This window comes from Hibiscus syriacus, unplaced genomic scaffold, assembly GCF_006381635.1.
Source record: "Hibiscus syriacus cultivar Baekdansim isolate YM2019G1 unplaced genomic scaffold, ASM638163v2 tig00111027_pilon, whole genome shotgun sequence".
Taxonomy (NCBI): domain Eukaryota; kingdom Viridiplantae; phylum Streptophyta; class Magnoliopsida; order Malvales; family Malvaceae; genus Hibiscus; species Hibiscus syriacus.
In genome coordinates this window covers 3931233-3955935 of record NW_024062960.1, presented here as the reverse complement: position 1 = coordinate 3955935, position 24703 = coordinate 3931233, and the positions used below count along the sequence as shown (strand labels likewise).

Genomic DNA, 24703 nt, shown 5'->3' with positions numbered 1-24703 from the left:
AAAACCCGTCAAAGATCACTTGCATTTCATATAAATCAAAAGAAGGGTAAACGAAAATTACCTTCACAGTCTGATACGTTAAACCTTCAGATGCTATCACGACCATCCTCTTTAAGTATTCACACTCCAATGAACAAAAACGTCAATAGAAATACTAGTTCTAGTTTTTTTCCCCAAAACAATGGTGTTATTATGAATTGAAATAATTCATATTAGTGAGAACCTAGCGACTTCAAAGATTAAGGGGCTTATTGTTATCACTTTAAGTTCTAGATTCAAACATCGTGTATGCAGGGGTGTGAGTGTTCATTGTCAAATGATTGAAAGTCTTTGAACAATAATACCTTGTATTCACGGTAGATTTATCAAAAAAGAATTCTTCATATTTAATTTGAATTCAATAATAACTAATTATTACTTGTTCAATTTTGATGTATGACTCTATAAGTTCAATTAATATTAACGGGTGACTTAATTTGCGTATGGTCTTACATGTCATAAGTTGCATCTAATAAAAAATTATGACTATTCAAATACATATGCATTCGATTTACATTTCATGCACGTATTAATCTCCTGAATATCAATCATACTTCATACTAATTTTAATTCTAATCCATTTTGTTGATTACTTGATGTTATTGCTAAGCTGATAAACAGGGTAAAGGGCTCAGCATATCCAACCAAACGTGATAGGGTTTGAAGCTAGAGAAAACCAATGAAGGCAGTGGTCACAAGATTCAAAACTATAAAGCCAGTGGTCCCCTCCCTTGCCATCTTTCAAATTTAATGCACAAACAACTGCCACTGCTTATGCTTCTTTCTAAACTTATTTGTTCCGTAGGGTTTTGTTTCACCCCAAGTCAATTTGATAATCGCCACATGTCTTTGTTACCTTTAGTATATGCCATGTGCTCTGTAAATAATACTATAACCCATCTATCAAATAAACCATTTTCTATTAGAGAGGTGGCACATTTCACCACGGGAAATAAAGTAAACCAATACGCTTTTTGCTCGTGGTTAGACATTAAGTAATAAAAAAAGGGTAAAGTTAGAAAATGGTCCCCGATTATAGGGATTTGCTTGTTGAGTCTCTCAACTATTAAAAGTTAGAAAATGGTCACATGATTATTCATATGTTCCAAACTTCCTTTTCCATTAAAAAACTGATTGTCGTCTGAACTGTACGTTAACATACTGATTTATATATGATAAAATCATGTTTTAATGATATTTATTGGCACCATTGTTGATTTTAAGCATTGGCTTGACGACATAATATTTAAAGTACTAGCTCGACGACATAATGTAAATATAGAATGGATCCACAAAATACAACTCAAACGATTTTGTCATAAGATTTTATCATATTCTAGTGAATATGTTAACATCCAACTCAGACAGTCAACGTTTTTTTAACTAAAAAGGATGAGTTTTGAACATATGAATAGTTAGGTGACTATTTTGTAACTTTTAATAGTCGAGATTCAATAAAGTAACACCCTATAGTCAGGGAATCATTTTATAATTTTAATAATTAGGGAACTCAACAAAGCAACACCCTATAGTTAGGGGACCATTTGTGTACTTTATCCAGAAAAAATTCAGAGGCCAAGTAAAATTAAGCCTTCCCCATCTAATGGCCGCTCCGTTTACCTACCTATCATATGTTACGGATTCGAAGTTTAGGGTATTTGTCCGATACGAATTATATTTATTTGTTCACGTCTATGAATTGAAGTGTATTCTTATATTTATGGGTAGGGTTAAATAAAGATATATTGAATGTTATAGGTTAAGAGTTATTTCAGTCACAATGTAAATGTTATATGTCATGTATATTTTGAAGCATTCGGATTTAATTAGGGCTGACGGCCTTAAGTCACCAAACACGGCATGTTCCGGGGTTTGAAGCTCACGAATCATAGCAAGACACAGTAAATATGAAAAGCCAGGCATCTATGAAAGGGTTCTTTATTGCAACAACTGCTACATTTAAAACAACCAATTAATTGCCCACAATCATGTTCCTTTAGATCCATCAGTAGCATATAGATTCAAGTTTCACTGGCATAAATTTGTGTACAGATGAGTACTTATTTTTTTTTTTTTGAAGTTTAAGTTTTATTATAAGTAAATTTTGTTTGAATATATTTTGATTATCAGTTTGTATGTTTATGTTAGTCTCTCTAATATACAAAGGAATATTTTAATGCATATACATTTGAAAAACCAATATTTTGATCCTAAAATTTAAAGTTATATTTAGTTGGTTTAAACACCCTTTAAGTCATTGTCAATTTCTAAATTGAGTAAATTGATTTCTCTTGAAAAGAGATAATAATTTATTTGGTGTACATTTTGAAAGTGAGTCAATAAAAATGATTAATGATTGTGTTGCATTTTTTGTGTGTACATGACGCATGTCAAACTGTGATATGGTTACATAAAGGGGAGAGAGAGAGAGAAGAAAGAAGAAGAAAGAAGGAAAGAGTAGAAAATGAGTGTGATAAAAAAATAAAAATAATTTTTTATTTACATCAAGTCTAAATTTGATTTTTCATAATATCCAAAATTACGTTGTTTTGGTGTTGATTGTCATATCATAATATCGTTAGAAAGTTAGTGGTTGAGTGACAAAAACCAAGTTTAATGATTAAATTAAAAAAAATTAAAAGTATAACAAATGAAATACGAGAAAGAGTAAAAGTCACTGAGTAAATTTGTAATTTACCCATATAAGAGAAACACACACTTAAAATCACTCGTTCGAACGACAAATATATTAAAGTTAAAAGAAAAGGTTTAATTTCACCTCCAATACTTGTACTCTTCTAAGTTTAGTCCCTCTATTTTAACTCATGTAATTTTATTACCCTATTTGTCTGATTTTAAAAGTAAAACTCTGACCGACAGATATGTTAATTGACTTTCATTAAATTTGGATATGTGTTAATCAGTTAGATTTACATTTTTAAATTATACTTACCGATGAGGCCTTAGCACATTTGATAAAGGTTAAGACCCTAAATCTTTGAACACTAAGGTTTGAGTAGGACATACATATAATTTTATATTAAGAGGAGTTTATAAAATTTTAAGGGGTAAAAATAAATTATTAATAAAAAATGTAAAAAATATTTAATTTATATGAGAATTTAAAATTTTCAAGACCAACCCCATAGTCCATCATGTACAAGCTGATGTGTGAGTTTGTGAAAAGTATGGGCATTTGTGGCAAAATTAAACCAAAGGAAATGGTGGAAGTAATTTGAGAAGAGAAATGGGCTTGGTGGGGGCGTGAAGATAAGAAAGCACGCTTACGTTATTTTTTGGCAGGCACGTTCAAAGCACACTTAACATTATTGTTCACTTCAATGCAACCAATTACAACCCTTTTTCTTTTCACTCTTTGGCGCTCTCTCTCTCTCTCTCTTTTCAAATCTTAAATCTAATAATTTTTAAATTTTTTGTTAAACAACACGTGTTACGCTTTGATAAGAAAAAAAATTAAATGAAAATTTTAAAAATATAATTTCTTCCTAAAATCCACTAAAATTTTATTTTTTTTAAATCTCAAAATTTTAAAAACTTTTATTTCAATTCTTAAACCCACATCGTCCGTTGTCATTTGTCGTCATCAAACCTCCACCCAACCTCACCTTCACCCGATGATCAAAAACCCCACAAATAACCACCGTAACAGGAGCCAACGTACAACGAGTCATGCAACCCCTGACGAAGAACAAAGTTACAAGTTGTGACTCCATGCGATCCCGACAGTCAACCCGACAAGGATGATGACGTCTGACTAGGGAGATGATAAGGACGATGTTAGCAATGGCAACTATGGCAAACAAGAGAGGTAAGATTAGGATTAAGGTTAGGGATTTAAGATTTTTTTTTATAATTTAATAGAAATTATGATTTTTTTAATTTGATAATATTTTTTAGTTTTCTTAAATAAAATTTTCAAAAGTATATGAAGGCGACATGTGTTACTTAAGAGACTTTTATAATGACCCGTTACGGTCGAGACGCCTAAAGTGATAATGTTTATAATGTTAAACATCTAAATTGATAAAAAAAATTAGATACCATTTAAAAAAAAACGATATAATTTCAACCCTTATTTTTATAGTAATCCTTTTTTTTCTTTTTCATTGAAGCTAACAAGCAAGTTTGCTTTTATCGACTGCCATCCAATAATTCGCAAACTATCAATTTGATTTTGAAATCATCATACCGGAGCTTTGGAATATATATAAATACAAGATTTCTGATTTAAATATATATATATATATATATATGAATTTAATTTGATCATAAAAAGATAACATATTGAATAAATTAAATTTAAAGACGAATTTGTTAAAACAATTACTTCACTAACGAGTGTTAGTACGAGTGGTTGAAATTTAAGAATTTAAATTTATAAGGCTAAGTTTGAGTCCTACCATCGTCACTCTTGATTGACAATCTATAAATTCATATGTAAATCTTAATTGAATCTTAATTATGTCTTGACCTTAGATTGGGAGAGTCAATTCTAACCTAAACATTTTGTAAAAAAAACAATTACTTACTCCGTCCAATAAAAAAATCTCTTATTGACTTTTTAAAAGTCACAATTTTTAAAATTTGACTATGATTATTTTAAATATTTTAAATAATTAAATTTTATAAAATATATATTTAAAAATTACTTGAAGAATTTTAAAATATATTTTTACATATTTTTATTAATAATAAATTTTAAATAATAATTAATCAAAATTAAAAAATTGAAAGAAAAAAAGCCAACGAATATATTTTATGGTACAGAGACAGTATTAATGTAAAATGAAAATGTTAGCGATCATAATTAAAATAATAACATGTAATATAGTAAAATCATTATTGTGTCACGAAAATAATTACATATCACCAATCCAACTCACGTAAAAAGTACCAAATTGGTTACTTCAAAAAGAAGAAAGTACCAAATTGGTTCATATATTTATAGATATGACCTTTTAGCGGAACTAGTTTTTGAAGCTTAAAATCACAAGTTCGCAATATTTTTTTTTATATTTTTAGTGTTAGAACAAGAACTATATAAAACTTTTCACAATTAATGGAACAAAAGCACTTTATAAAACAATCAAATCCATTTGATTTTTATGGATGGAAATGTAAATGAAGCAGAATATAGGGTACACTTGAGAGCATAGAAAAAATACAAGTGCTAAACTGAAAATTATTCATTATAATATTCCCTCAGTCAGCAGCAACTACCGAGAGAGATAAAGAGGAGAGAGTGCGGCTCATAAAGACTTTGCAGAAACTAGTGAAACGTATTTAATTTTCACAAACTCCAACCCATCCTTCAATATTCTTTACTTTCTTACCTCTGGTTCTTCACCCACAAGCCTAAATTTAAAAATTAAGAGAAAAAGAAATCAGCTTGTTGTTAATGGAATCATCGCCTGCCATATATTTGTAGGCCAACAAAGAAAGCAAAGAACCAAGCTCTGATTTCATCTCTAACCCACTTCAACAATGGCAACTTTCTTCATTTCCAGCTACCTCACAGCCCTGACTTGTCTTGTTTTCTTCAAAATCTTGGCTGCAGAGCAAAGTTCCTCTTTTTCTTTCAAAAGTTTTGGTAAAGATCCAAAATTTGAGTCCAATATTGCTTTGTATGGGGATGCACATGTTGTCTACGATGGCTCTTGGATTCAACTTACCGACTCGGTGAGTTGGAGTGCTGGGGCAGTGATGTACAAGAAACCCATCAAGCTTGTTGAAGGTAAAGTCAGGAACTTTGCTTCATTTTCAACTTACTTTTCCTTCTCAGTGTCTCCTGAAAACGGTGATGGTTTGGCTTTTATTATGGTTCCTAGTAGTTTTAAAGTTGATGTATCGGGGAATAGTTCGATTGGGGTTTCTATTGGATTGAATAAAAGCAAAAGTGGTATTGCTGCCGTGGAATTTGATACCTTTAAAGATGCCAAGCATGGTGATTTGAGTGAAAACCATGTGGGTAGTCTGGCATCAGTTAAAACCAGAAATCTTTCATCTCTCAATTTGGTGCTAAACGATGGGGGGAAATTACATTGTTGGATTGATTATGAGGCAACTTCAAATAGACTAGAGATTAGGTTGAGTCAATCTAGTAGTTCCCGGCCAGATGATCCCTTGCTTTCCTATTCGATCAACTTGTCGAAACTATGGAATGATGAAGTGTTTGTGGGCTTAAGCTCTTCAAATGGCAACTCTTCGCAGACATGCTTTATTCACTCGTGGAGTTTTAAGCTGAGGCAGGTTCCCAATTGGATGCATTCCCAACCACTCGATCCCGTCATTGCGAAGAACCCCAAACCTTTGACAGCCGTGCCCAAGAGTAGCAAATGCTTTTGGAAAGTGTTTGTGTTCGTCTTCGGTGGCGCCTGCGGAGCCTTGATGGCTTCTTGCGTGATGTACCTATGGAACGTCCTTGGCGATAGGCGCCCTGTGGTGCCTGAAGAGTGCGGTATGAATCCAGTGGATTTTGATTACAAGAAGGTCAAGGTAGTAGTAGTGGAAGCTGCTGTCAAAGATGGCAAGAATTAGATCTTTGGAGTAAGGGTTTCTGATTGAAAGTTTTTATGTTGTAAAGTGATGATATTTTGTAATTGTAATTTGCAGGTTTTGTTTGTGCTTGTAGCTAATGACCAATTGTGAAAAGAAAATGTACCTGTTGGTTTACCTTATAATATAAACTGAATGTTGCTTGTCTTAATCTTATAACTCTTAAATGCATAATTCTTGTGCAAGTTCTTTACTATATTACCTGTTTTTTTTTCTTCATTTCCCCCATGTTTCTGAGAGTATGATCTGTGCTCAGCATATATTTAGATGCATGATAGTATTCAAGACTCATCTCGAGTCTCGTTAACATAGGTTATTCGACCTGATTCGAGACAGGCAATGGGCATGTTACTAAAACAGTAAAACTGGATCTCGGTATGTTTTAACATTCATATTGGCATACAAGATTTTCCAGATTAGTTCTTCCTGGAATTTGTAATTTCCTGGCATTGCTTTACATTCCATGACAAAATCCTAGGATTGAAACATTTGATTTTGCAATTGTTTCGAATCCATGCTACGAAGTAGGATGAATTCTTGTCCGGGACATTTGAGCATCCACTGATCAGCTTCCTTTGTGCTTCCGTTTAGAGTCTGAGCTTAGCCTATGACACCTTCCATGGTGCATATCAGCTACATTTAGCTGACCAGGAAACATGAAACAACAAGAGAGACAGACAATGTGGATGATATTACAAGGTTCAAATCTTAATCTTCCATCATATGGTACATTACATTCTATAAACAATCAAAAATTCGAGATTGATGTAACTTGAAGCAAAAAGAAGGTAAAATTCATATGAAAACCAAAGGAGTAAGCTAATCAATCCCAAGTCATCTAATAAGATTAGATATGTCAAATGTTAATGGAGTAAGAACCACAGCTGCTAAATACACCCAATCTTCTAAGACAACTGAAAACTTAATGAGACGAGAAAGACAATGGATATCAGTATGGAAAATATCTTCAATCCCTTTAAAAAGGAAGCTCAGATAGATAACGCAGTTTGTAAATTAACATCATGGATCCAACGACATCATCTCATAAACTCAATCAATATCGGTTAACAACGAAAGGGGTTCATTTTTTTATCCAATGGATTCAGCAAGAAGCAAAATAAAAGTTAAATTGGATCTCAGTATGAGATTAGTGTTATCTTCAGTTCCTTTCAAAGAAGGAACGATCAGACAGATAACGCAGTATTAAATTAGCATCTTTGATCCAACAACAACAAAAAAAAAACCCAGAAATCGAAAGAGTTGAAAACGAAGCATCTCAGATATAAAAATGCCCACTTTGTTTCTTCACTGACAATCAAAGTTCAAGGATAACAATTTAATCATCTCATCATTGATGCCCTTTTCCTCCAATATATGAAAAACAAAAGAATTTGTAAGAATACAACAGAAGCAGTGCTTGCAGCCGCTTATATTGAACCAAACCCTAAGATATTGAACCCAAGATTTTCCAGAAATGCCCTGTAACCCTTGTGGACCTGTCTTCTAACAAAATGAGTATGAACGAATAATCCGGCATGGAAGCAAAAAGATTGCCGTGACTGCTCCTGTGGTAACAAAGGGTGATGACAAAAACACTGGCGACTATCATCGCATGGTAAAGAAGATGAAACTTAGAACAAGATAAGAGAATCAGATAGGAACATTTGGGAAACAATCTCTATTACGTGTTCAGATATTACATCAAAGTTTGTAAGATGCTGATTTGGAAAATGTACCTTCTTTTTCTTTTCTGTTTACAAACAAATTATTGAAAGAATAATGAATAAATCAATGCTGTGATTACACCCGGTGACGTATATGCGTGTGCTTATATAACAAACTTGATTTGCCATTATACATCTTTCTCTGTGCTTTTTTACCTAAGTCGCTGGTTTGGTCTTTCTAGCAAAACTGAAACCGGAACCTCATAAATTCAGCTGATATCGAATCAAATGAGACGCCTGAAACATAAGATTTCTAAGCCCTGTAGGTGGCCGCTGCAAGTCTCCCTGCCACAGGAAGAAATCACCTTAATTCAAGAACCCACCATCAAGCCATCCTCCAAAGGGCAGTGTATAATTCAACCAACTTAACGCTACTAACAATAATACTATCTTTGGACCAAACTTGAGGTCTGGTCGAACTTTTGGTCGCTGATTTTCTGTTCCTGAGTTCTTTTACAAATGCACCCAGGAAGGGGATTTGCATAAAAGTTCTCCTCTAGTCGTGGTGATTCTCCAGTCTGTCTCATGTATGGAGCTCCAAGCCTGTCAGAGTGCAAACTCTTTACTTCTGAAGAAAACTGCTCCCACGATATCACACCTTCATCCAGCTGATCGATGAGTTTGACGAAATTTTGTCTGGAAATAAAACAAATCATGTCATTACGGTAGTCTTAATTAATTATTCATGCTTCGAGAACGAAATTCTGATGTATACAGACCTGTCAGGGTTGATGGTCTTCCGGAATCCTTCGAACTTCCGGTGCCCCTGCACTGCTTTAGCCATATTCCCATCGTGGGTATAAACAAAGACATCACTTTCATGTGCAACAATGTAATCCAACGCAGCTAGACGGTTCTGATACGGCTTTAACATTTCCAGCTCTTCTTCTGTTGTCAAAGTCGAATGAGAGTATAAATTTGGGAACTCTGCACGGAAGGCAGCCATGCTATCGCTGCCATAAATCTCTCCTGCAACAATGTATACAGGCGTGCTGGAAGGGTATCCCATGGCCTTGAGGAACACAGCCGCTTCTCTAGGGGTCATTGGACATCCCCCCTGCCTTCGCCGTTCTTCGCTATCTATCTCTTTCTCCTTCCAATGTCTAACATTGTATCTCATAAAAGTGAGTTCATCAGCTTCTTCCATAGTAAGATTATGGATGCAGCCTGTGAATGCAAGCATATCTTTCTCATACCTGCAATCAAGGTTAGTCTTATTAGGCTGACAACTTTATTTGGAGAAATACTACCTTAAACCGAAAAATGACAGTACCTTAAGTGTAAAGCTATATATGGGTCATTATTGTTCTTTAATCTATCAACCAAAGTTGTCCCGAGATCCTCTATCTCTTTTGTATATCGGAGAGCCTCGTAATTGGTTCGACACCTTAGTCTTTGAATAGAGTTCGGAAGGCCATTATTAGCAAGCCTTGAATCAGTATGCGTGAACTTGATCACCTTATGCCGCTTTAGTAGTGGTAGTATCTCCCTTCTGTAGTAACTAGCCTGTAAACTGAAGCATCTAAGCCACCTTTCCATAAACACATTCACACATTTAACAAGCTTCAAACTTTCCATACCTTCGACCACGAAATAGGAGCCTTGACCAGAGGCTTTATTGACGAGTACTTAGCAGGAAGATACTCAACAATCTCAATGTCGTCTTTTAGCACATTGATGAAGTGCCTCCAATCAAAGATATCCTTGAAACCACTGTCCAAGATGTACTAAAACAAGTTAACTTTTGGGAACTTAAAAACATCAAACCGATATATATCAAAACAACTCGAATGATCAATTTTACCTTGGATCAGTCCAGAATGACTCGTGGTCAAGATGAGGAAGAACCAAGGTGGCATTCATTATCTTGGCAACAGCAACCATATCACATATCTATATAAACCAATAGATCCACAAGATTAGCTTGTGGAATCAATCAAGAAAATCAGAGATCCAATCCAAATTCCAGTAAAAAAACTTACCCCTGTTCTCATTTGATTCAATCCACCATTGGCATGAACAATTACATAGCCATTAGACTTTGATCCTGATCCTGGAGTTTGATTCAGATCATTGATAAAAATTCACATAGAAATCCATTTAAGCAAGATGACAAAGGAACAAGACATACTTATCCGATTCTTGGGCCGAGATATACATTGATAATAAGTGTCACTGTTTGGTTTCATCCAAATATATGGAGTCTGCAGGTAAACAAAGCAAGAAAATTTTAATCCAACAAAGAAGGAAATGTTGATAACTTTTAAATTTACTATCACACCAACCAATAAAAAAGGGGAAAAGGTAAGAATTTATTCAGAATTTTACTTAGAAAATATAGAATTCCATATATATATAAAAGTCAAATCTTCATGTGAATGCAAAAGGGAAAAAGCTGGAAAAGCCATGAAAGAACATAGCAGACATCCGCCAACTTAATGACTCGTGATTAAAAATGTAACCCAGAAAATGGAGGAACTCGTTGGTTGGTCAGAGCCACCACCACCGTCAAAAAAATTCGTCAAACCGTTCAAGAAAATCATTCAAAAAACAATAAAGAAGGAAAACGGAATTTCATTTTCTTGACCAAGAAACTTACTGTGATCCTCTCAAGAACGCGTTTGGGCATGGAGTGTTCAGTCTCCCTCACGACGCGTTGCGCCATGGCCCAATCCTCTTTGAACGTCTGCAAGATGAGCAGCCCGTTCTCTTTCCGCCATTTTCCGTGAAACTCAACGTGGGTACTGAGAAGCGAGACCTTGACGAAAACGGAAACAACCGCCATGAGAAAGAGAATACCCAGGATTTTCCGGCCAAGTTTCCGACCGGATCTCAAGCTCGCCCAACGAAAAGGGTATCCAACCCAAAAGGACCACGTATCGGGCACCCAAGAAAACAACAACTTTCTTTTGAGCTGCAAATACGTTATCACGAGGTGCTGCTGCAAATAATGCCCCCGGAAAGAGACAGGCCCTGAGGGAATGTAACCGTTGGGATTGTCGGATTCTTCATCATTAGAAACTGGGTTATAATGATCCGCAATAGAAGATGAATTATTGCTGTCTGAATCAGGCGCGCGTCGTCTTGTGGTGGTGGGTGCACCTTGTATCGTGCTCCCGTTAGCGGTGGCAGAGTTGTTTGCGGTTCCCGACGACATATGATCGCCGGAAAAACCAAACAAAACACAGAAACAATAGGAAGGAAAAGGAAAGGAAGAAAAAAAAGGGACAGACAAGAAAAGAGGAGAAAATAAAGGAAATGGAAAGAGAAAAGGGGAGGAAGTTCCCCGCAATGTAAGTCAGGAAGCAGAGGTGTGAAATTTGTTACGGTCTCTTTATAAAGCACGACAATTAACGATAATAAGAGAATGTGGACATGTTTTTTTTTTTGGGTTCTTCTGCCGTGGCACGGCCAGCTCTATCGTTTGGTTTTATATATAATTATAGTTACGTTGGACAAAATATTTGGACTTACCAAAATGTCCTTTTTTTCTTTTTTGTAAGAAAATTTTGTTTTGTAAATAAAATATATATTGGAGGTAATTCTGTACTAATGTCCCAAGATTACCAAAACTGAGAAGGGAAGTAATGGTAACAAATTAAATATTTCAAGATTAGTAGTTTAAAAAATATATCCATTTTGGTTAGACGTGTTTAAAAATATCGGATTTGAATTATTTGATCTGTTGACTTGATTAAAAAATATCGGTATTTATAATGAAAATACTTGATTTTGAGGATCGGGTATCCAGTCTCCTATTTTTCTCAGATTTTTGGGTTGGATTCGAGTCACAAAATATCCTTTAACATGATATTTATAAGAAATATTTTGAACATATACTACCTTATCATTACCCTATATTATTTAAAAAATATTCTATTTTTTATTTTTAAGAAATTACTTATTATTTTAAAAATTGAAATTTAATTATTAACATCAATATTTTCTGTTAAATTTATTAATGTATCATTTTTCAATAAATATACTAACTTAGAAGGTATATAAGGAAAAAGTTGATGTTTTGAAGGACTAAAATTTAATGCCAATATTATTAATAAGTTGGTTTGAGTATTTTAACTAAGAAAAAAGAGGGATTAGATTTTTAAATATACGAAGAGTATAAAAACCTGGGAACATGTTTTAATTTATATGTTCCTTTATATTTCGATCCAACTATTATAATTTGACTTTTGTATAATTCATATATTTTTTAAAATGTAAATTTTTAATTATAAGCTCAATTTATTTTTTATAGAAAATTGACGAGATTTATATTTTTCAAAATGTGATATATATTTTTTGTATAAGAATATTTTTATTGATATATTTTATTATCAAATATTTAAAAGAAGAAAATTACATCAACTTATTTAACACATACAATGACTTAAATTAAAAATATGTACGTAAAAAAAAGAGATTAGAAGTATTTAAATTATAACGGAGTGAACTTTACTAAAGTTTGTGAAGAAAAGTTTATATATTAGAAATATGAATTTTTAAAAGTTTATATTAGGAAAACAAAATTTTAAACAATATAAAATGTAAAATTAAATTAAAAAAATACAGAATACTTGCAATATATAAATATTAAACCGTTTCGGCACTTCTAAATTCATCATGGTAAAAGCAATCAAGAAAATAATTTGTTTGCATATTCGCCTTCTCCTTTTCCAAACTCAGATACCCTTGGCTTAATTTTATTTATATAATTTAATTAATATTTAATATTAATGCATTTTTACACCATGTGCTTGCTTTTCATTTATTAGTGTTTACAACCATGTTATAAAGCATATAAATATTCTTTATTTGTCAAGTAATTATTTGCCGATGGACTTCAAATGCATATTCTCGTAAAATTTAATTCAATAATCCGTATTTTTTTATTTTATTTGATTTTCACAGCCTCACTTTTGTATTAATCTTTTTTCAATTTAAAGAAGTGAATTTGAGAAAACTCAATAAGCTAAGGTCTTTTTATTATATATGTTGGTTTTATAGTTTATATTCAGAGTTGATAATTATTTATTTTTGTCCAAATATATTTTTTTAATAAAAATATATTGTGTTTCACCTCTATACCCAATGTTTATTGATAAATTTATTCTTCTAAATTAAAACTTTATTCATAAAGAATCTATCACCTGATCTTAGTAATTAAGGAGAGTGTTATCCTCTATAGAGGTCTTGGGTTCGAACAGATATATTTATAGAGCGTGTATACATTGTTAATAATTAAAAAAATTATAAATAAGTATTATCTTATAATCACATCAGACTATTTCAAAAATAAAAAAACTATATTCAAAAAAGTTAATTGTATAATAAACAAAGGATTGTTACTTCTTAGTCGATAAACATATCTAATACATCAAATCTCAAGCACTTGTGAAGAATCGTCATTATCCAATCAATACGCTTGAATAAGGTTACCAACATTGTTTTTTTTTTTTAAAAAAAGTTTCCACCAAAGCAATGAATTGTCTCATTAGCAGACCACCAAGTTCAACGAAAATAAAATACGTTGAAAAAATAGAAGATAGAGTTTGTGCCCATTTTTATATAAGAGATTAGTTTTTTTAAATTTTTATAATTTTGTATAGTCGACAACGACACTGATTTTGATATTGAATATAATTTTATCTTTGTGACACGTTTTTTATTTTCTTTTTCGGTCGTTTGGCCATTCCTTTTATGTTTTATTTTATCATGATTGAATTTGACTATGTCACGACTGATTAAGATAGGGTTTATTTGTAATTATGTCGATCTTCCCTGCTATGGACCGTCAAATTGAATTTAGATACGCGATTTTACATTCTTGAATAGTTTCTCACGACACTTTGGCTCTAATTTGTTGTTCATGGTGGTTTTTAATAGCTTAATTATCTTTTGTAGTTTGTTTACTGATGCAGTCAGATTTGTTCGTGTCTATTTTTTGTTTAATATTTTGGTTGAATTTTTAACATTTTTCATGTATGGTCCTTAAATCATCTAAAATGACTAGTTTTAATGTTATAGGAAAATGTTCAAATTATGTATTTAATTTATGATGATAGTTCTATTCAAAAAAAAAATACAATGATAGTTATAAATCTTTTTGTAATTTTAAACATTCTCACTTTTTAGTAAGATCTGCGGCTTCTATAAAAAAGAATATGCTGAAAAAGAATGAATATTTATTAGTTCGAGATGCAACTATAAAACAAATCTTGAAAGAAATAAAAAAAAAGTTACAAATACAATATAAAAAAATTATATGAGGCAAAATGAAAATTCTCCAAGAAAATGAAAAAAATATCAAAAAAATATAAATAAAATATTATATCTACAGAATAAATTATAAGCTTATAAAACATATATATTTGTTGAATGAATCATCTGCTAGAATCAGTATGAACAATAAAAGAGTACGAGAAATAAAATAAAAAAAATCAAACAGAAATAGAATAAGAAAGACGACGATTTTCAAGTCATCGACGGTAATAACCAACTATAACTATTACAAGTGAAAATCAATTTAAGATTTTTGGACCTTTTTGTATGAAATAAATCAAAACTATATTTTTTTAATTAAAATAATTTTTAATTGCTATTTAGCCTAACTATGTGTGTCAATTTAGATGTACAAATGGAGCCAATTGTTTCCAATATCAATAGGACATCATTTTTTTGGGTCAATTCCCTCATCCAAAACTTTTGTTATTTATAACACAATTCCTTTTCAGTTGAGTTTTATTGTGCAAGTAGACCTTGACAATTAGGAAAACAAAATCTCTTTTTTAACAACTTTGGGATAGGTATAAATTGACTTGGTATTTTTTTAATAGTTTGGGTTGATTAAAGGAGGTATTCTTAAAATAACAAAATTGTACCTTATTTTAATATATATATATATATATATATATATATAAATTAATACGTGATAAAATTGTATTTTAATTTGTTTTCAAATGAAAAAAAAAATTAAAATTTTATCGTTATAAAATTATAAAGTATATTTTGGATAAACTACACGTTTGGTATCTCAATTATCACTTTTATTTCATTTTGGTCTTTCAATTATTATTTTTTTAAAATCATATCTAATGTTATATTTTGCTTTCATTTTAGTCACCCACCATTAAAAAATTAAAATAACCATTGACGTGTCATTTTTTTAAAAAAAAGCAATGATTATGTGGCATTAACTTATGATAACACATCAGTATCACCATTAATTTTTAATGTTAGGTGACTAAAATGAAATCAAAACGTAACGTTTTATATGTTTTAAAATAAAAATAGTTGGATGATCAAAACAAAACAAAAGTGATAATAGAGGCACTAAATTTGTATTTTACCCTAACATTTTTAGCTCCCACAAAAATATCAAAATATAGGAGTAGTACTATTTGGTATTTGAATTTTCAAAGGACAATTTGGGAACTCAAGTTTATTTTTCTCTAAATTAACTAAATTTGAAGTTTCATAAAAATAATTTGGGCAGAAATAAGGAGATTGGAACGTTCCTCGATATCCTTGTAATGAATTTTCTAAATTTAATTTTGTTTATATTTCGAAACCCTAAAAATAGACTACCTCACTTTTTATTCGTCTGTGACTTTCCCCTTCTTGGTTTTACACAGCATTGGTACTCCACCAACAAATCTACTTTTAAAACTCGAAAAAAACGACATGTGTCGCCTTTTTACATTCTTACGTCTCTCATTGTACAATATCGTCTGCTACTGATTGCCTCTTATTATTTAATTCTTATTTTTTTCAACCGTTGGATTTCTTTTTTATAAAGAACACTATGATTAGATGCTTTGAGGCTTAGAGTAATATCATGAGCCACAATACCAATCGTGACGGCTTTTTCTTACCTCATAACGCAATAATCATGATTTTGAAGGTTATTTAAAGAAGTACAATAGGTGGTGATGTAGGGGATAGATGCCCGATTAGTGGGGTGGCAAGCAATCATGGGAGAGGGAATAGTTTTCAACGCGGCAAGAATCCACTGGCAGCTTGGAATGCTCGCACGTTGTTCCAAATCATGTTGTCCACTTTTCTGTTTAAAATAATACGTATTATTTACCCGGAAAAAATAATAATTTGTATTATTTTTTAGTTTAAAGGTTTCTTCGAAGAAAAAGATTAAGGATTTCGTTTTAGATCTTATTGATGGTGATCAGTTTAATTAATCAATTATTTATTTAATTACAAACAAATTTCAATACTAATATATTGTAAATATAGCAAACATATTGTTAGATTTTGGTTTTAGTCTCTTATTGTACTTGAATTTTAAATTTAGTCTTTGTGTTTTAATTTTTTATTATACTAAAATAATATTTTATTTTTAAATTTCAATTTCAATTTTTAATCCTTAGAAATGAGATGATACTCTAAGATGATCTCATTTGAATAAAAGAGTAAAAGTTCAAATCTAGGGATCAAATTAATAAAATGTATGAATTTAAAGACTAATTATGAATAAAAAGTTCATGCACTAAATTGAAATCAATTGCTAAGTTTAAGATCAAAGATTATTTTATCATTTTCATATAATCTGATAACAATATAATACTAGTTTAATTTTTTAATCCTTCCAACCAAAATATTTCACGACAAAATTATAAGCTGGAATTGACATTTTTAAGGGAAAGCTAGTATCGTTATCTCAAAACTTATATTTTTATCTTTAATTATTTGATTTATTGGGATTAAATAATGTACAAGCTTAATTTATAATGCAATACATTTTAATTATTTAAAAACTTTTAAAAATACTAAACTCGTACGAAAAACATAATTTAGAGACTATTTTTTTTATTTAAGTCAACAATTCATATTAAAATACTTGGAGATATTCAAAATTTATATTTTGTCTATTAAAAAGTCATAATTTTGTTCATTTTTTAAATTTAAGTTGAACTATCTTATATATTATAATATTAGAGAATTTAGATATCAATTAAGTTAATTTATTTTTAATTTATAATATCATGTCTAAAATGAACATTTTATCATTTCAAAAGTAGTATTTAACAACAATATTAGACATTAAAATCTTAAACTCAACTTTATAAAATCATTTTTTAAAAACATTTTCTAACCACACTTTTCAAAAGTAATGTCAAACTAATAGAGTAGTGTTATAAAACCAGAGGGATGAAATTATGTAAAATTAAAATAGAGAAACAAAATCTCAAATTGAATCATAGTAGAAGGATCAATACCATAACTTGACTTGTATTATTTAATAATATAGTATATTAGCATTAATCAAGTGACTTGAGCATAAACCATCTTTATCTTCGTGTGGAAAAAGAAGAAAAGATGACTAAAAACAATACGTCAAAGAAAATTTTATTTTTATTTTTAAATATTTAAAAAAAAAATTGGTCAATAAGCTTCAGAGTTAAGCAATCAATTATTGGTTGGGTTAAGCTTTGATGAGTAATTTGAGTTTATGGTTGGCAGTAAACAGAGTGAAAAATGGTTTAAAAAACGGCGAGTTTAATGTTACCATTAGCCTGGATTTAAATATCGTCGTTATATAGCAATAGCAGTATTATCTAATACTGTTATTGTATAATCACGATACTTGTCATTATTATAATGATGATAAATACAATGTAATTAACAACACTACTATAACTGTAATTTAAATTTCCGACCATTAGTGAATTCACTAATTAAAATTATTGATTAACTAATTAAATCTATCATAACTGTAATTTAAATTTCCGACTATTAGAGAATTCACTATAAATTTAAAATCATAAATTGAGTTATTTTTATAAATTTAATTAGTTAATCAATAATTTTAATTAGTAATATCATAGATTAGTTTAATGTGTGGATGATTTTTTATTATTTTAAAATTAAAAATTTATTTCTGTAATTTTATGACATAAAATTTATGTGCTATTCTTATTCATTTTTTTAAAAAAGAAATCCCTAATTTTATTCAAAATAAGAAATATCATAAATTACAATAAAAAAATTGTAATCATAATTATAAATTAAGCATATAATTAGGATAATTTCCTATAATTATTGAAACAAAGCTAGGAACTTAAGATCACATAAGGACCATACAAAGAAAGATTAAAATCTTACCAAGAAAGGTTGAACAAAGATAGATACAAATAAATTTAATCATATCGGCAAACAAACTATAAAATGGAATCAAACTACTGAAAGATCACTGACAAACCACAAATCAGACTCGAACAACGTGAAAATCTATCCACAACACATAACAGGTATCCAAATATAATCCGAGGGTCTAAAGCAGGGAAAATCAACAATATAAAAAATAAACGACATCTTGATCAGTCGTGGCGATGTCTAATCAACCCTAGAAAAAGATAAATGAAAATGACGAGCAAACGACCGAAAAACGTGTTAAAAGGCATAAGAAAATAAAAGGATACTGACGATATGCAAACTTACTGAAAATAAAAAAACAAGAAAAAAATAAAAGGATAATAAAGAATACCGACGATTGACAACCATTGAGATTAAACTCTCATATCTCTAGTATTTATGGTGCTTGAACTTGAAACATCAAAGAAAAACAAAATTCATAATAAAATATATCATCGTCTCTGAAAGATAAAATATATCATTATAATAAATCCCTCTTAAATTTTTGGTTGAAATCCCTCTTATGACACTTTTTTTATAAGTTATTTTTTTTCAATCAAAAGATAAAATATATCATCGTCTCTGAAAGATAAAATATATAATTATAATAAATTATTTAACTATTATTTTAACTCTTTTGTTAAATGTTGACGTGGTTTGATTAAATAAATAAATATTTTAATAGATAAAATTAATAATTAAATTAAATTTTTTTATATAATTAAATATTCGTAAGTATAATTAAATAGATGTGACGAAGAATTGGATGGGGGAATTTTGGAACCCATTTATCTACAAAAAATAAAAGTTGGAGCCCACCCTAACTCCAAGTGATAGAAAAAGGGTCACACGTATTTGAACAGCTGTTAAAAGAGTGTGAAGTTTTCCAGAAGATCAGATATAAAAAAAAAAAAAGTTTAAAGTATACAAATACCCACGATTATAGAGGTCGTTTTATTAAGTTTCTTAATTATTAAAAGTTATAAAATAATATTTTATTTATATGTTAATGTTTTGTTAAGTTTTTAACTATAATAAAAATTATAAAATAATCATTCAATTATTTATTTATTCCAAATAATCATTATCCATTAAAAAATTGATGTTTGTGTAAATTAGACGTTAATATACTTACTGAGATATGATAAAACATTATTTTTATGATGTTTACTAGCATCGTTATTACTTTCAAGCATTGACTCGTCATCATAATCTTTCAAGAATTGGCTCGACGATATAATATAAATAGAGATTCGATCTACAAAATATAGCTAAAATGATTATAAGATCAAATTTTATCATATTTCAGTCAATAAATTAATATTCATCTCATACGACCTCCAATATTTTAAAAGTATAGGACAAGTTTGAAATATATGAATAGTAGATTGATTATTTTGTAACTTTTAATAGTCTGAAGACTCAACAACTCAATGTCCTATACTCAAGAGATCATTTTATATCTGTTAATAGTTAAATGACTCAATAAAATCATATCCTATAACCAAGGGACCATTTGTGTACTTTACCCAATAAAACCTTTGAATAAAAAAAAGAGACAAGCCAAAAAGGACAGGATCAGAGTCGGTCTGAGATGTAAAGTTGTCCAGCCTTGTAAACCATGACTTTGGAATTGGAAAACTCCCTGTTTTCTTTGAGTCAATTGTTATTTAAGGTCGGTCTTTCACGAGAAGTGTATCTAAAAAAAATAAAAATAAAAACCTAACACTTTTTTTTATATAACTACCGCTATTTAATTTATTGATTAATTAATCTGAATATGGTATTATATAAACAAGAGTGACTCTCTCAACCCAATCTGCTCTATTTGTAAACTTCAGAAATCGAACTCCTAACATTGCTTAAGGGTGTCTCATCTTACTAGATCAAGTGGTTTTTTTTAGAGACCTAGCACCTTCAATTACAATGAATAAAATCCGATTTATTTTTTTAATTTAATTTGCTGTTAAAATGTTTAAATTGATTTAACTTTACTGATAATTAAAAAATTAGAATAATTTAACTTTACTTAATTAAAAAATTAATTTTGAGTTGAGTTATAAAATATAATTAGAATAATTTAATTTGTTTTATAATTATTAGATGGATTGATAAGAATTAATATAATTTAAAATTTTATAAATAAAAAATACAGTTTGGTAATTTCAAAATGATTTGAATTATTAATTTAAATTTTTTAAAATTTAAGGGATCAAACTAACAGTTTAATAATAGTTAATAGATTATATGGATAGTTAAAAAAGCGAACGGAAGAAGATTGGAATTAGGTACGGCTTTAGACAATTTTGTTCAATGCATGCCTGTCAGTTCAAAGTACATAACAGGGGGCCACGGCATTGATGATGGTGTGATTCTAGTTCATCTTTACCGACCATGCACTCACCCAAATTTAACGTAACGTAAAAATATATATATATATATAATATTAAGTGATTATAATATAATATTTTTTTATGATATTTTTTTAATTTATAAACGACATAAATTTTATAGATATAACGGTTTGAATTCAAATCTTTTAAAAAGAATAATATATTTTTATCACTGAAATTACTCGATTAATCTCACGTGGTCTCTTGAATATTATGGAAAGGACCACTATTTTGATAGACACCTATGGTCACGAGTAGCAAAAATAGACGAGGAATGATGTCCAACTTGAGAATCTTGCCTTGTTCTACCCTTTTAGCCATTCCAAGCAAGGGCACAACCCCCAGCAAAACCTAGCGGGGTAGTAATCCTTGAGGTACACCTCCCGGCTGTATCCGACAATGTAGAAGCTGAATGATTGACTATGATGACGCATGGTGAAGCGGGTCACTGGAACAACCGAGATTGTATGTCGCTCGCATATGACCCTGGCGGTTGGAGGTACGGAGGCCCTGTCTGCAATGACGTCGGAAGAGAACTTGTTGAGGGAGAAAGAGTCAGCAAAATAGGCCGGAGTGCACTGATAAGCCTGAGTGTTGCACAACTGAACACCTTTGGCCCTATGGAAAATCTCGTCCGGAACCGATGCTGCTCCACTCGTCGCACTTACTTTTCGAGTCGAAAGTGTCTTCCTATCACCAACAAGGATTGTTCAAATAGTCGTGATTAGTGTTCGCTATTAGGAGATTAGAAAGAATGTCACAAAATGGCAAGGATCTATTGACAAAATGGAAATGCAATTCATCTGGTACAAATGCAGCGTATACATACATCCTGATTTCAAAGACCATCAGAGTAAAAATATCCTTCCAGAATTGAGTTTCAACATTAAAAGTTATCTTCAAAAGTGTCGTAGAACAAGAAGCAGTAGCATTGAATTAATATATATATATATACCAGAGGAGATACGGATCATCTAAGTTGGACTCGGTTGCTGGAGAAGAACACTTTGAAACAAAAGTATCTTAGAGGTAGTGTCAGCTTATAAGTATATTAGCAACATAATGCTTACCATATAACAACGGCAATCTTGCGTGTCAACAGCGAACCGTTTCCATGACATGTCTCACATTTAAGTAAGCCACGAGATCCACAAGTAGCACAAGGTAGCTTCCCCTTTCCATCACATTTTGTACATCTGCAGAGATATAACCACTGGTGAGAAAAAATGTGAATCGTGTAAAAGCTCATACATCAACACTATATGTAAAAGCTTACATGGAGTCTGATCCATCTCTGTGATCAATTAATCCCCTTCCATAGCAAGCGGGGCACGGAAACATCTGATTTTCTTTGTAAAATCCAGGTTCTTGGTCTGCATTGCAGGTAGGACATGGAATATTTCCTCGTCCAGCACAATCTGCAGATATTTCTTGTGCATTAAATCGAAACTAAGCACTACTGAATATGAAAACCATTGAATCCAAATTATTTAAGTAATAGTAGTAGTAGTACCTGAACATTTCTCATCGGTCTCGCTACGAGGAATCTTGACTCGTGTTTCTTTATACGGCACAAAGAGAACAGGGAATTGCGATCTTAAGTCCAATTCCCAAAGGCCAAGTTCAGGACTATTATCCTTTCCATCAATGTTACCACCATGGTAAGGTTCTGTTTCTCTGACCACTTCCCTTTCTTCTAAGAAAGTTTCGAGAGTTCCAACATAAACATTGCAGTCCTCAACAGCATGAATCTTCCATGTACGAGCAGGGCGACTACCCCAACAGCATCGATGACCAATATGATCGATGAGCAACTCTCGTATCTCAACCTCATCCAACAATTGCCTACACATAGATGACACATTTAATCAAAACATGCTAATACTTATGCGCTCGCATTTTCTAACCTATTTTTCCCTCAAAACAAATGTCAATAACTTCCAACAAGAATTACAACATTTTCCCATTCCTCTAGCCTTTTTGCTCTCCTAGTCTACAACATATATTTTTAATTTGTTCAAACATAGGTGAAAACAAGATTGAGAAACGCTTCATTTTACCAGGTCTGTCCTAACTCCTAATGCAAAAAACATATGGCAATAATACTGTTGCAAAACAATATGTTAGCACTGACTAGCAAATAATAATAATAAAATGATAAAAGAAATAGAACGATTTACTGTACGGTAGAATCGCTTTCTTAGAAGCAATTTAACCAGATTGATGTAATCACTATAATGGATGTTGCTCCTGAAGTTGACAGAACCTTCTAAACTTCGAACACCCGAAGTGAAAAAGGGGAATCTGCTCATGTTGTTCTCTTCGACAGAAATTTTTTACCAAAAGAAAGGAATTGAACCATCAATTATAGTAAAATGAAAACTATCCACTCTAACCACTCCTTAGATTCCCAAATTCATTCCTACTATTTGCGTTACTCACAAACATTGCAAATTTGCGCGAGGGAGTTCCGACTTTCGTCGAGCCTTACCTCTGAAAATCAACGGAGTATGCGCCGTAATCCGTTGCGTAAGGACCCTGGTGGGGAATAACTTGCTCTGAGACATACAATAGTATCAGTCAACTTAAAAATACTAAACAACCCATTTACTAAAAGAAGCAGCTTGTATAGGAGATACCGTTGGGGATGGGATTCAGGGGAGCTGATCAAAGGAGCATGAATAGATGGCGGATAATGAGTAGAAAAAGAAGCGGCTGATCGAATCTCTTCGATGCTAACATCCGTACCCGCCAACGAAGTCGTCGGAATCACCGACCCTGTTCTGTCCACGTACTGATACGAGCTCAACCTCTCGTTCTCATCAATTTCACTTCTTTTCCCTTCAAAAACCCAAAATTAAAGCAGGATTACACGATTACGGTCATAATTGAGACCATCTAAAGACTAAAATTATGAAATAAGTAAACAAAAAATGAGAGATGGGGAACCTGGGAGAAGAGGCTGTTCCATGGTTACTTGTTGGCAATTGCAAAGCTGGAATGGTGTGAATTAAGTGGAAGAACTGAAGATAAATGAAACCAATTTCCTTAGCAAGCAAGGAAGTAGAAGATCATTGAACTAAGATGTCAAAATGTGAACTCGTCATCAAATGAAGAGTGTGAGACATCTGTTGTTTTGGTAAATTACAAAATTTAATCACTCAACTCTGTTTTTATTCCTTATTTTTTTAATTTATTCATTAAACTTTTAATTTTCTCTTGTTATGATCACTTGGATATTAAATCATAAATTAAACCATGACATGATAGTCGAGTGTGCTATTATGTATTGTTTTTATTGACATAGAGTCTATGTGTCTATTTTCTCCTTTTATTTTATTTTATATTATTCCTCCCCATAAGAAAATTTTATTGTTTTATCCATATATCACGCCAACTTTACAATTATCATTATTTGATATTTTCTCCGATCCCTCAAGATATCAATAAATTCGTTTCATTATCTCCTACCACTATAAATTTACGTTTGACCTAAATCACTTCAAAACTCATAAAACTCAATTCTAATCTTGAAACTCGAAGCCACTCTAATTTATACTATCTAACATTTAATAAGTTTCAAATCGATGTATACAATTCTCTTCTTCATTTTCCACTTTCCCACTGTTGAGATTTGAAATAATATGTTCCATCATCCAGAAAATCAAAAGAATTTGTAGTAGGAGATTTTCAAAAATAAATGAAGAAAGTTTTAGAATAATGCCAATTTTTTTAAAATAAAAATGTTCAGTCATACCGTCGTTAAATATTTCACGATAAAATGACTAAAATATGAGTAACTAAAAAGTTTAATGAATACATTAA

General features: G+C 31.1%; 2 protein-coding genes, 3 non-coding genes and 1 pseudogene across 6 annotated transcripts; 1 reads left to right on the top strand and 5 right to left on the bottom strand.

The window, feature by feature from the left end:
* Positions 1-2684: 2684 nt before the first annotated feature.
* Positions 2685-24010, bottom strand: LOC120150808 (annotated as a pseudogene).
* On the top strand, positions 5265-6733 carry LOC120150807 (L-type lectin-domain containing receptor kinase VIII.2-like). The gene has a single exon (XM_039163430.1). The coding sequence runs from the start codon at positions 5545-5547 to the stop codon at positions 6595-6597; it is 1053 nt and encodes a 350-aa protein (XP_039019361.1). The 5' UTR covers positions 5265-5544; the 3' UTR covers positions 6598-6733.
* LOC120151148 lies at positions 7557-7648 on the bottom strand. The gene has a single exon (XR_005518596.1). It is a non-coding gene; the product is annotated as a small nucleolar RNA snoR27 (small nucleolar RNA).
* Positions 7744-7842, bottom strand: LOC120151146. The gene has a single exon (XR_005518595.1). It is a non-coding gene; the product is annotated as a small nucleolar RNA snoR27 (small nucleolar RNA).
* On the bottom strand, positions 7885-7976 carry LOC120151145. The gene has a single exon (XR_005518594.1). It is a non-coding gene; the product is annotated as a small nucleolar RNA snoR26 (small nucleolar RNA).
* LOC120150806 (O-fucosyltransferase 19-like) lies at positions 8309-11589 on the bottom strand. Of its 2 annotated transcripts, XM_039163429.1 has the most exons (9): positions 10939-11589; positions 10471-10543; positions 10322-10392; positions 10144-10232; positions 9920-10052; positions 9613-9845; positions 9059-9535; positions 8713-8975; positions 8309-8661 (listed from the first exon to the last, which is right to left on the bottom strand). In XM_039163429.1, the coding sequence occupies exons 1-8, from the start codon at positions 11494-11496 to the stop codon at positions 8726-8728; spliced, it is 1884 nt and encodes a 627-aa protein (XP_039019360.1). In that variant the 5' UTR covers positions 11497-11589; the 3' UTR covers positions 8309-8661; positions 8713-8725. The 2 variants fall into 2 exon arrangements, with proteins under 2 accessions (XP_039019360.1, XP_039019359.1); XM_039163428.1 differs by having other exon boundaries at positions 8309-8975.
* Positions 24011-24703: the final 693 nt, after the last annotated feature.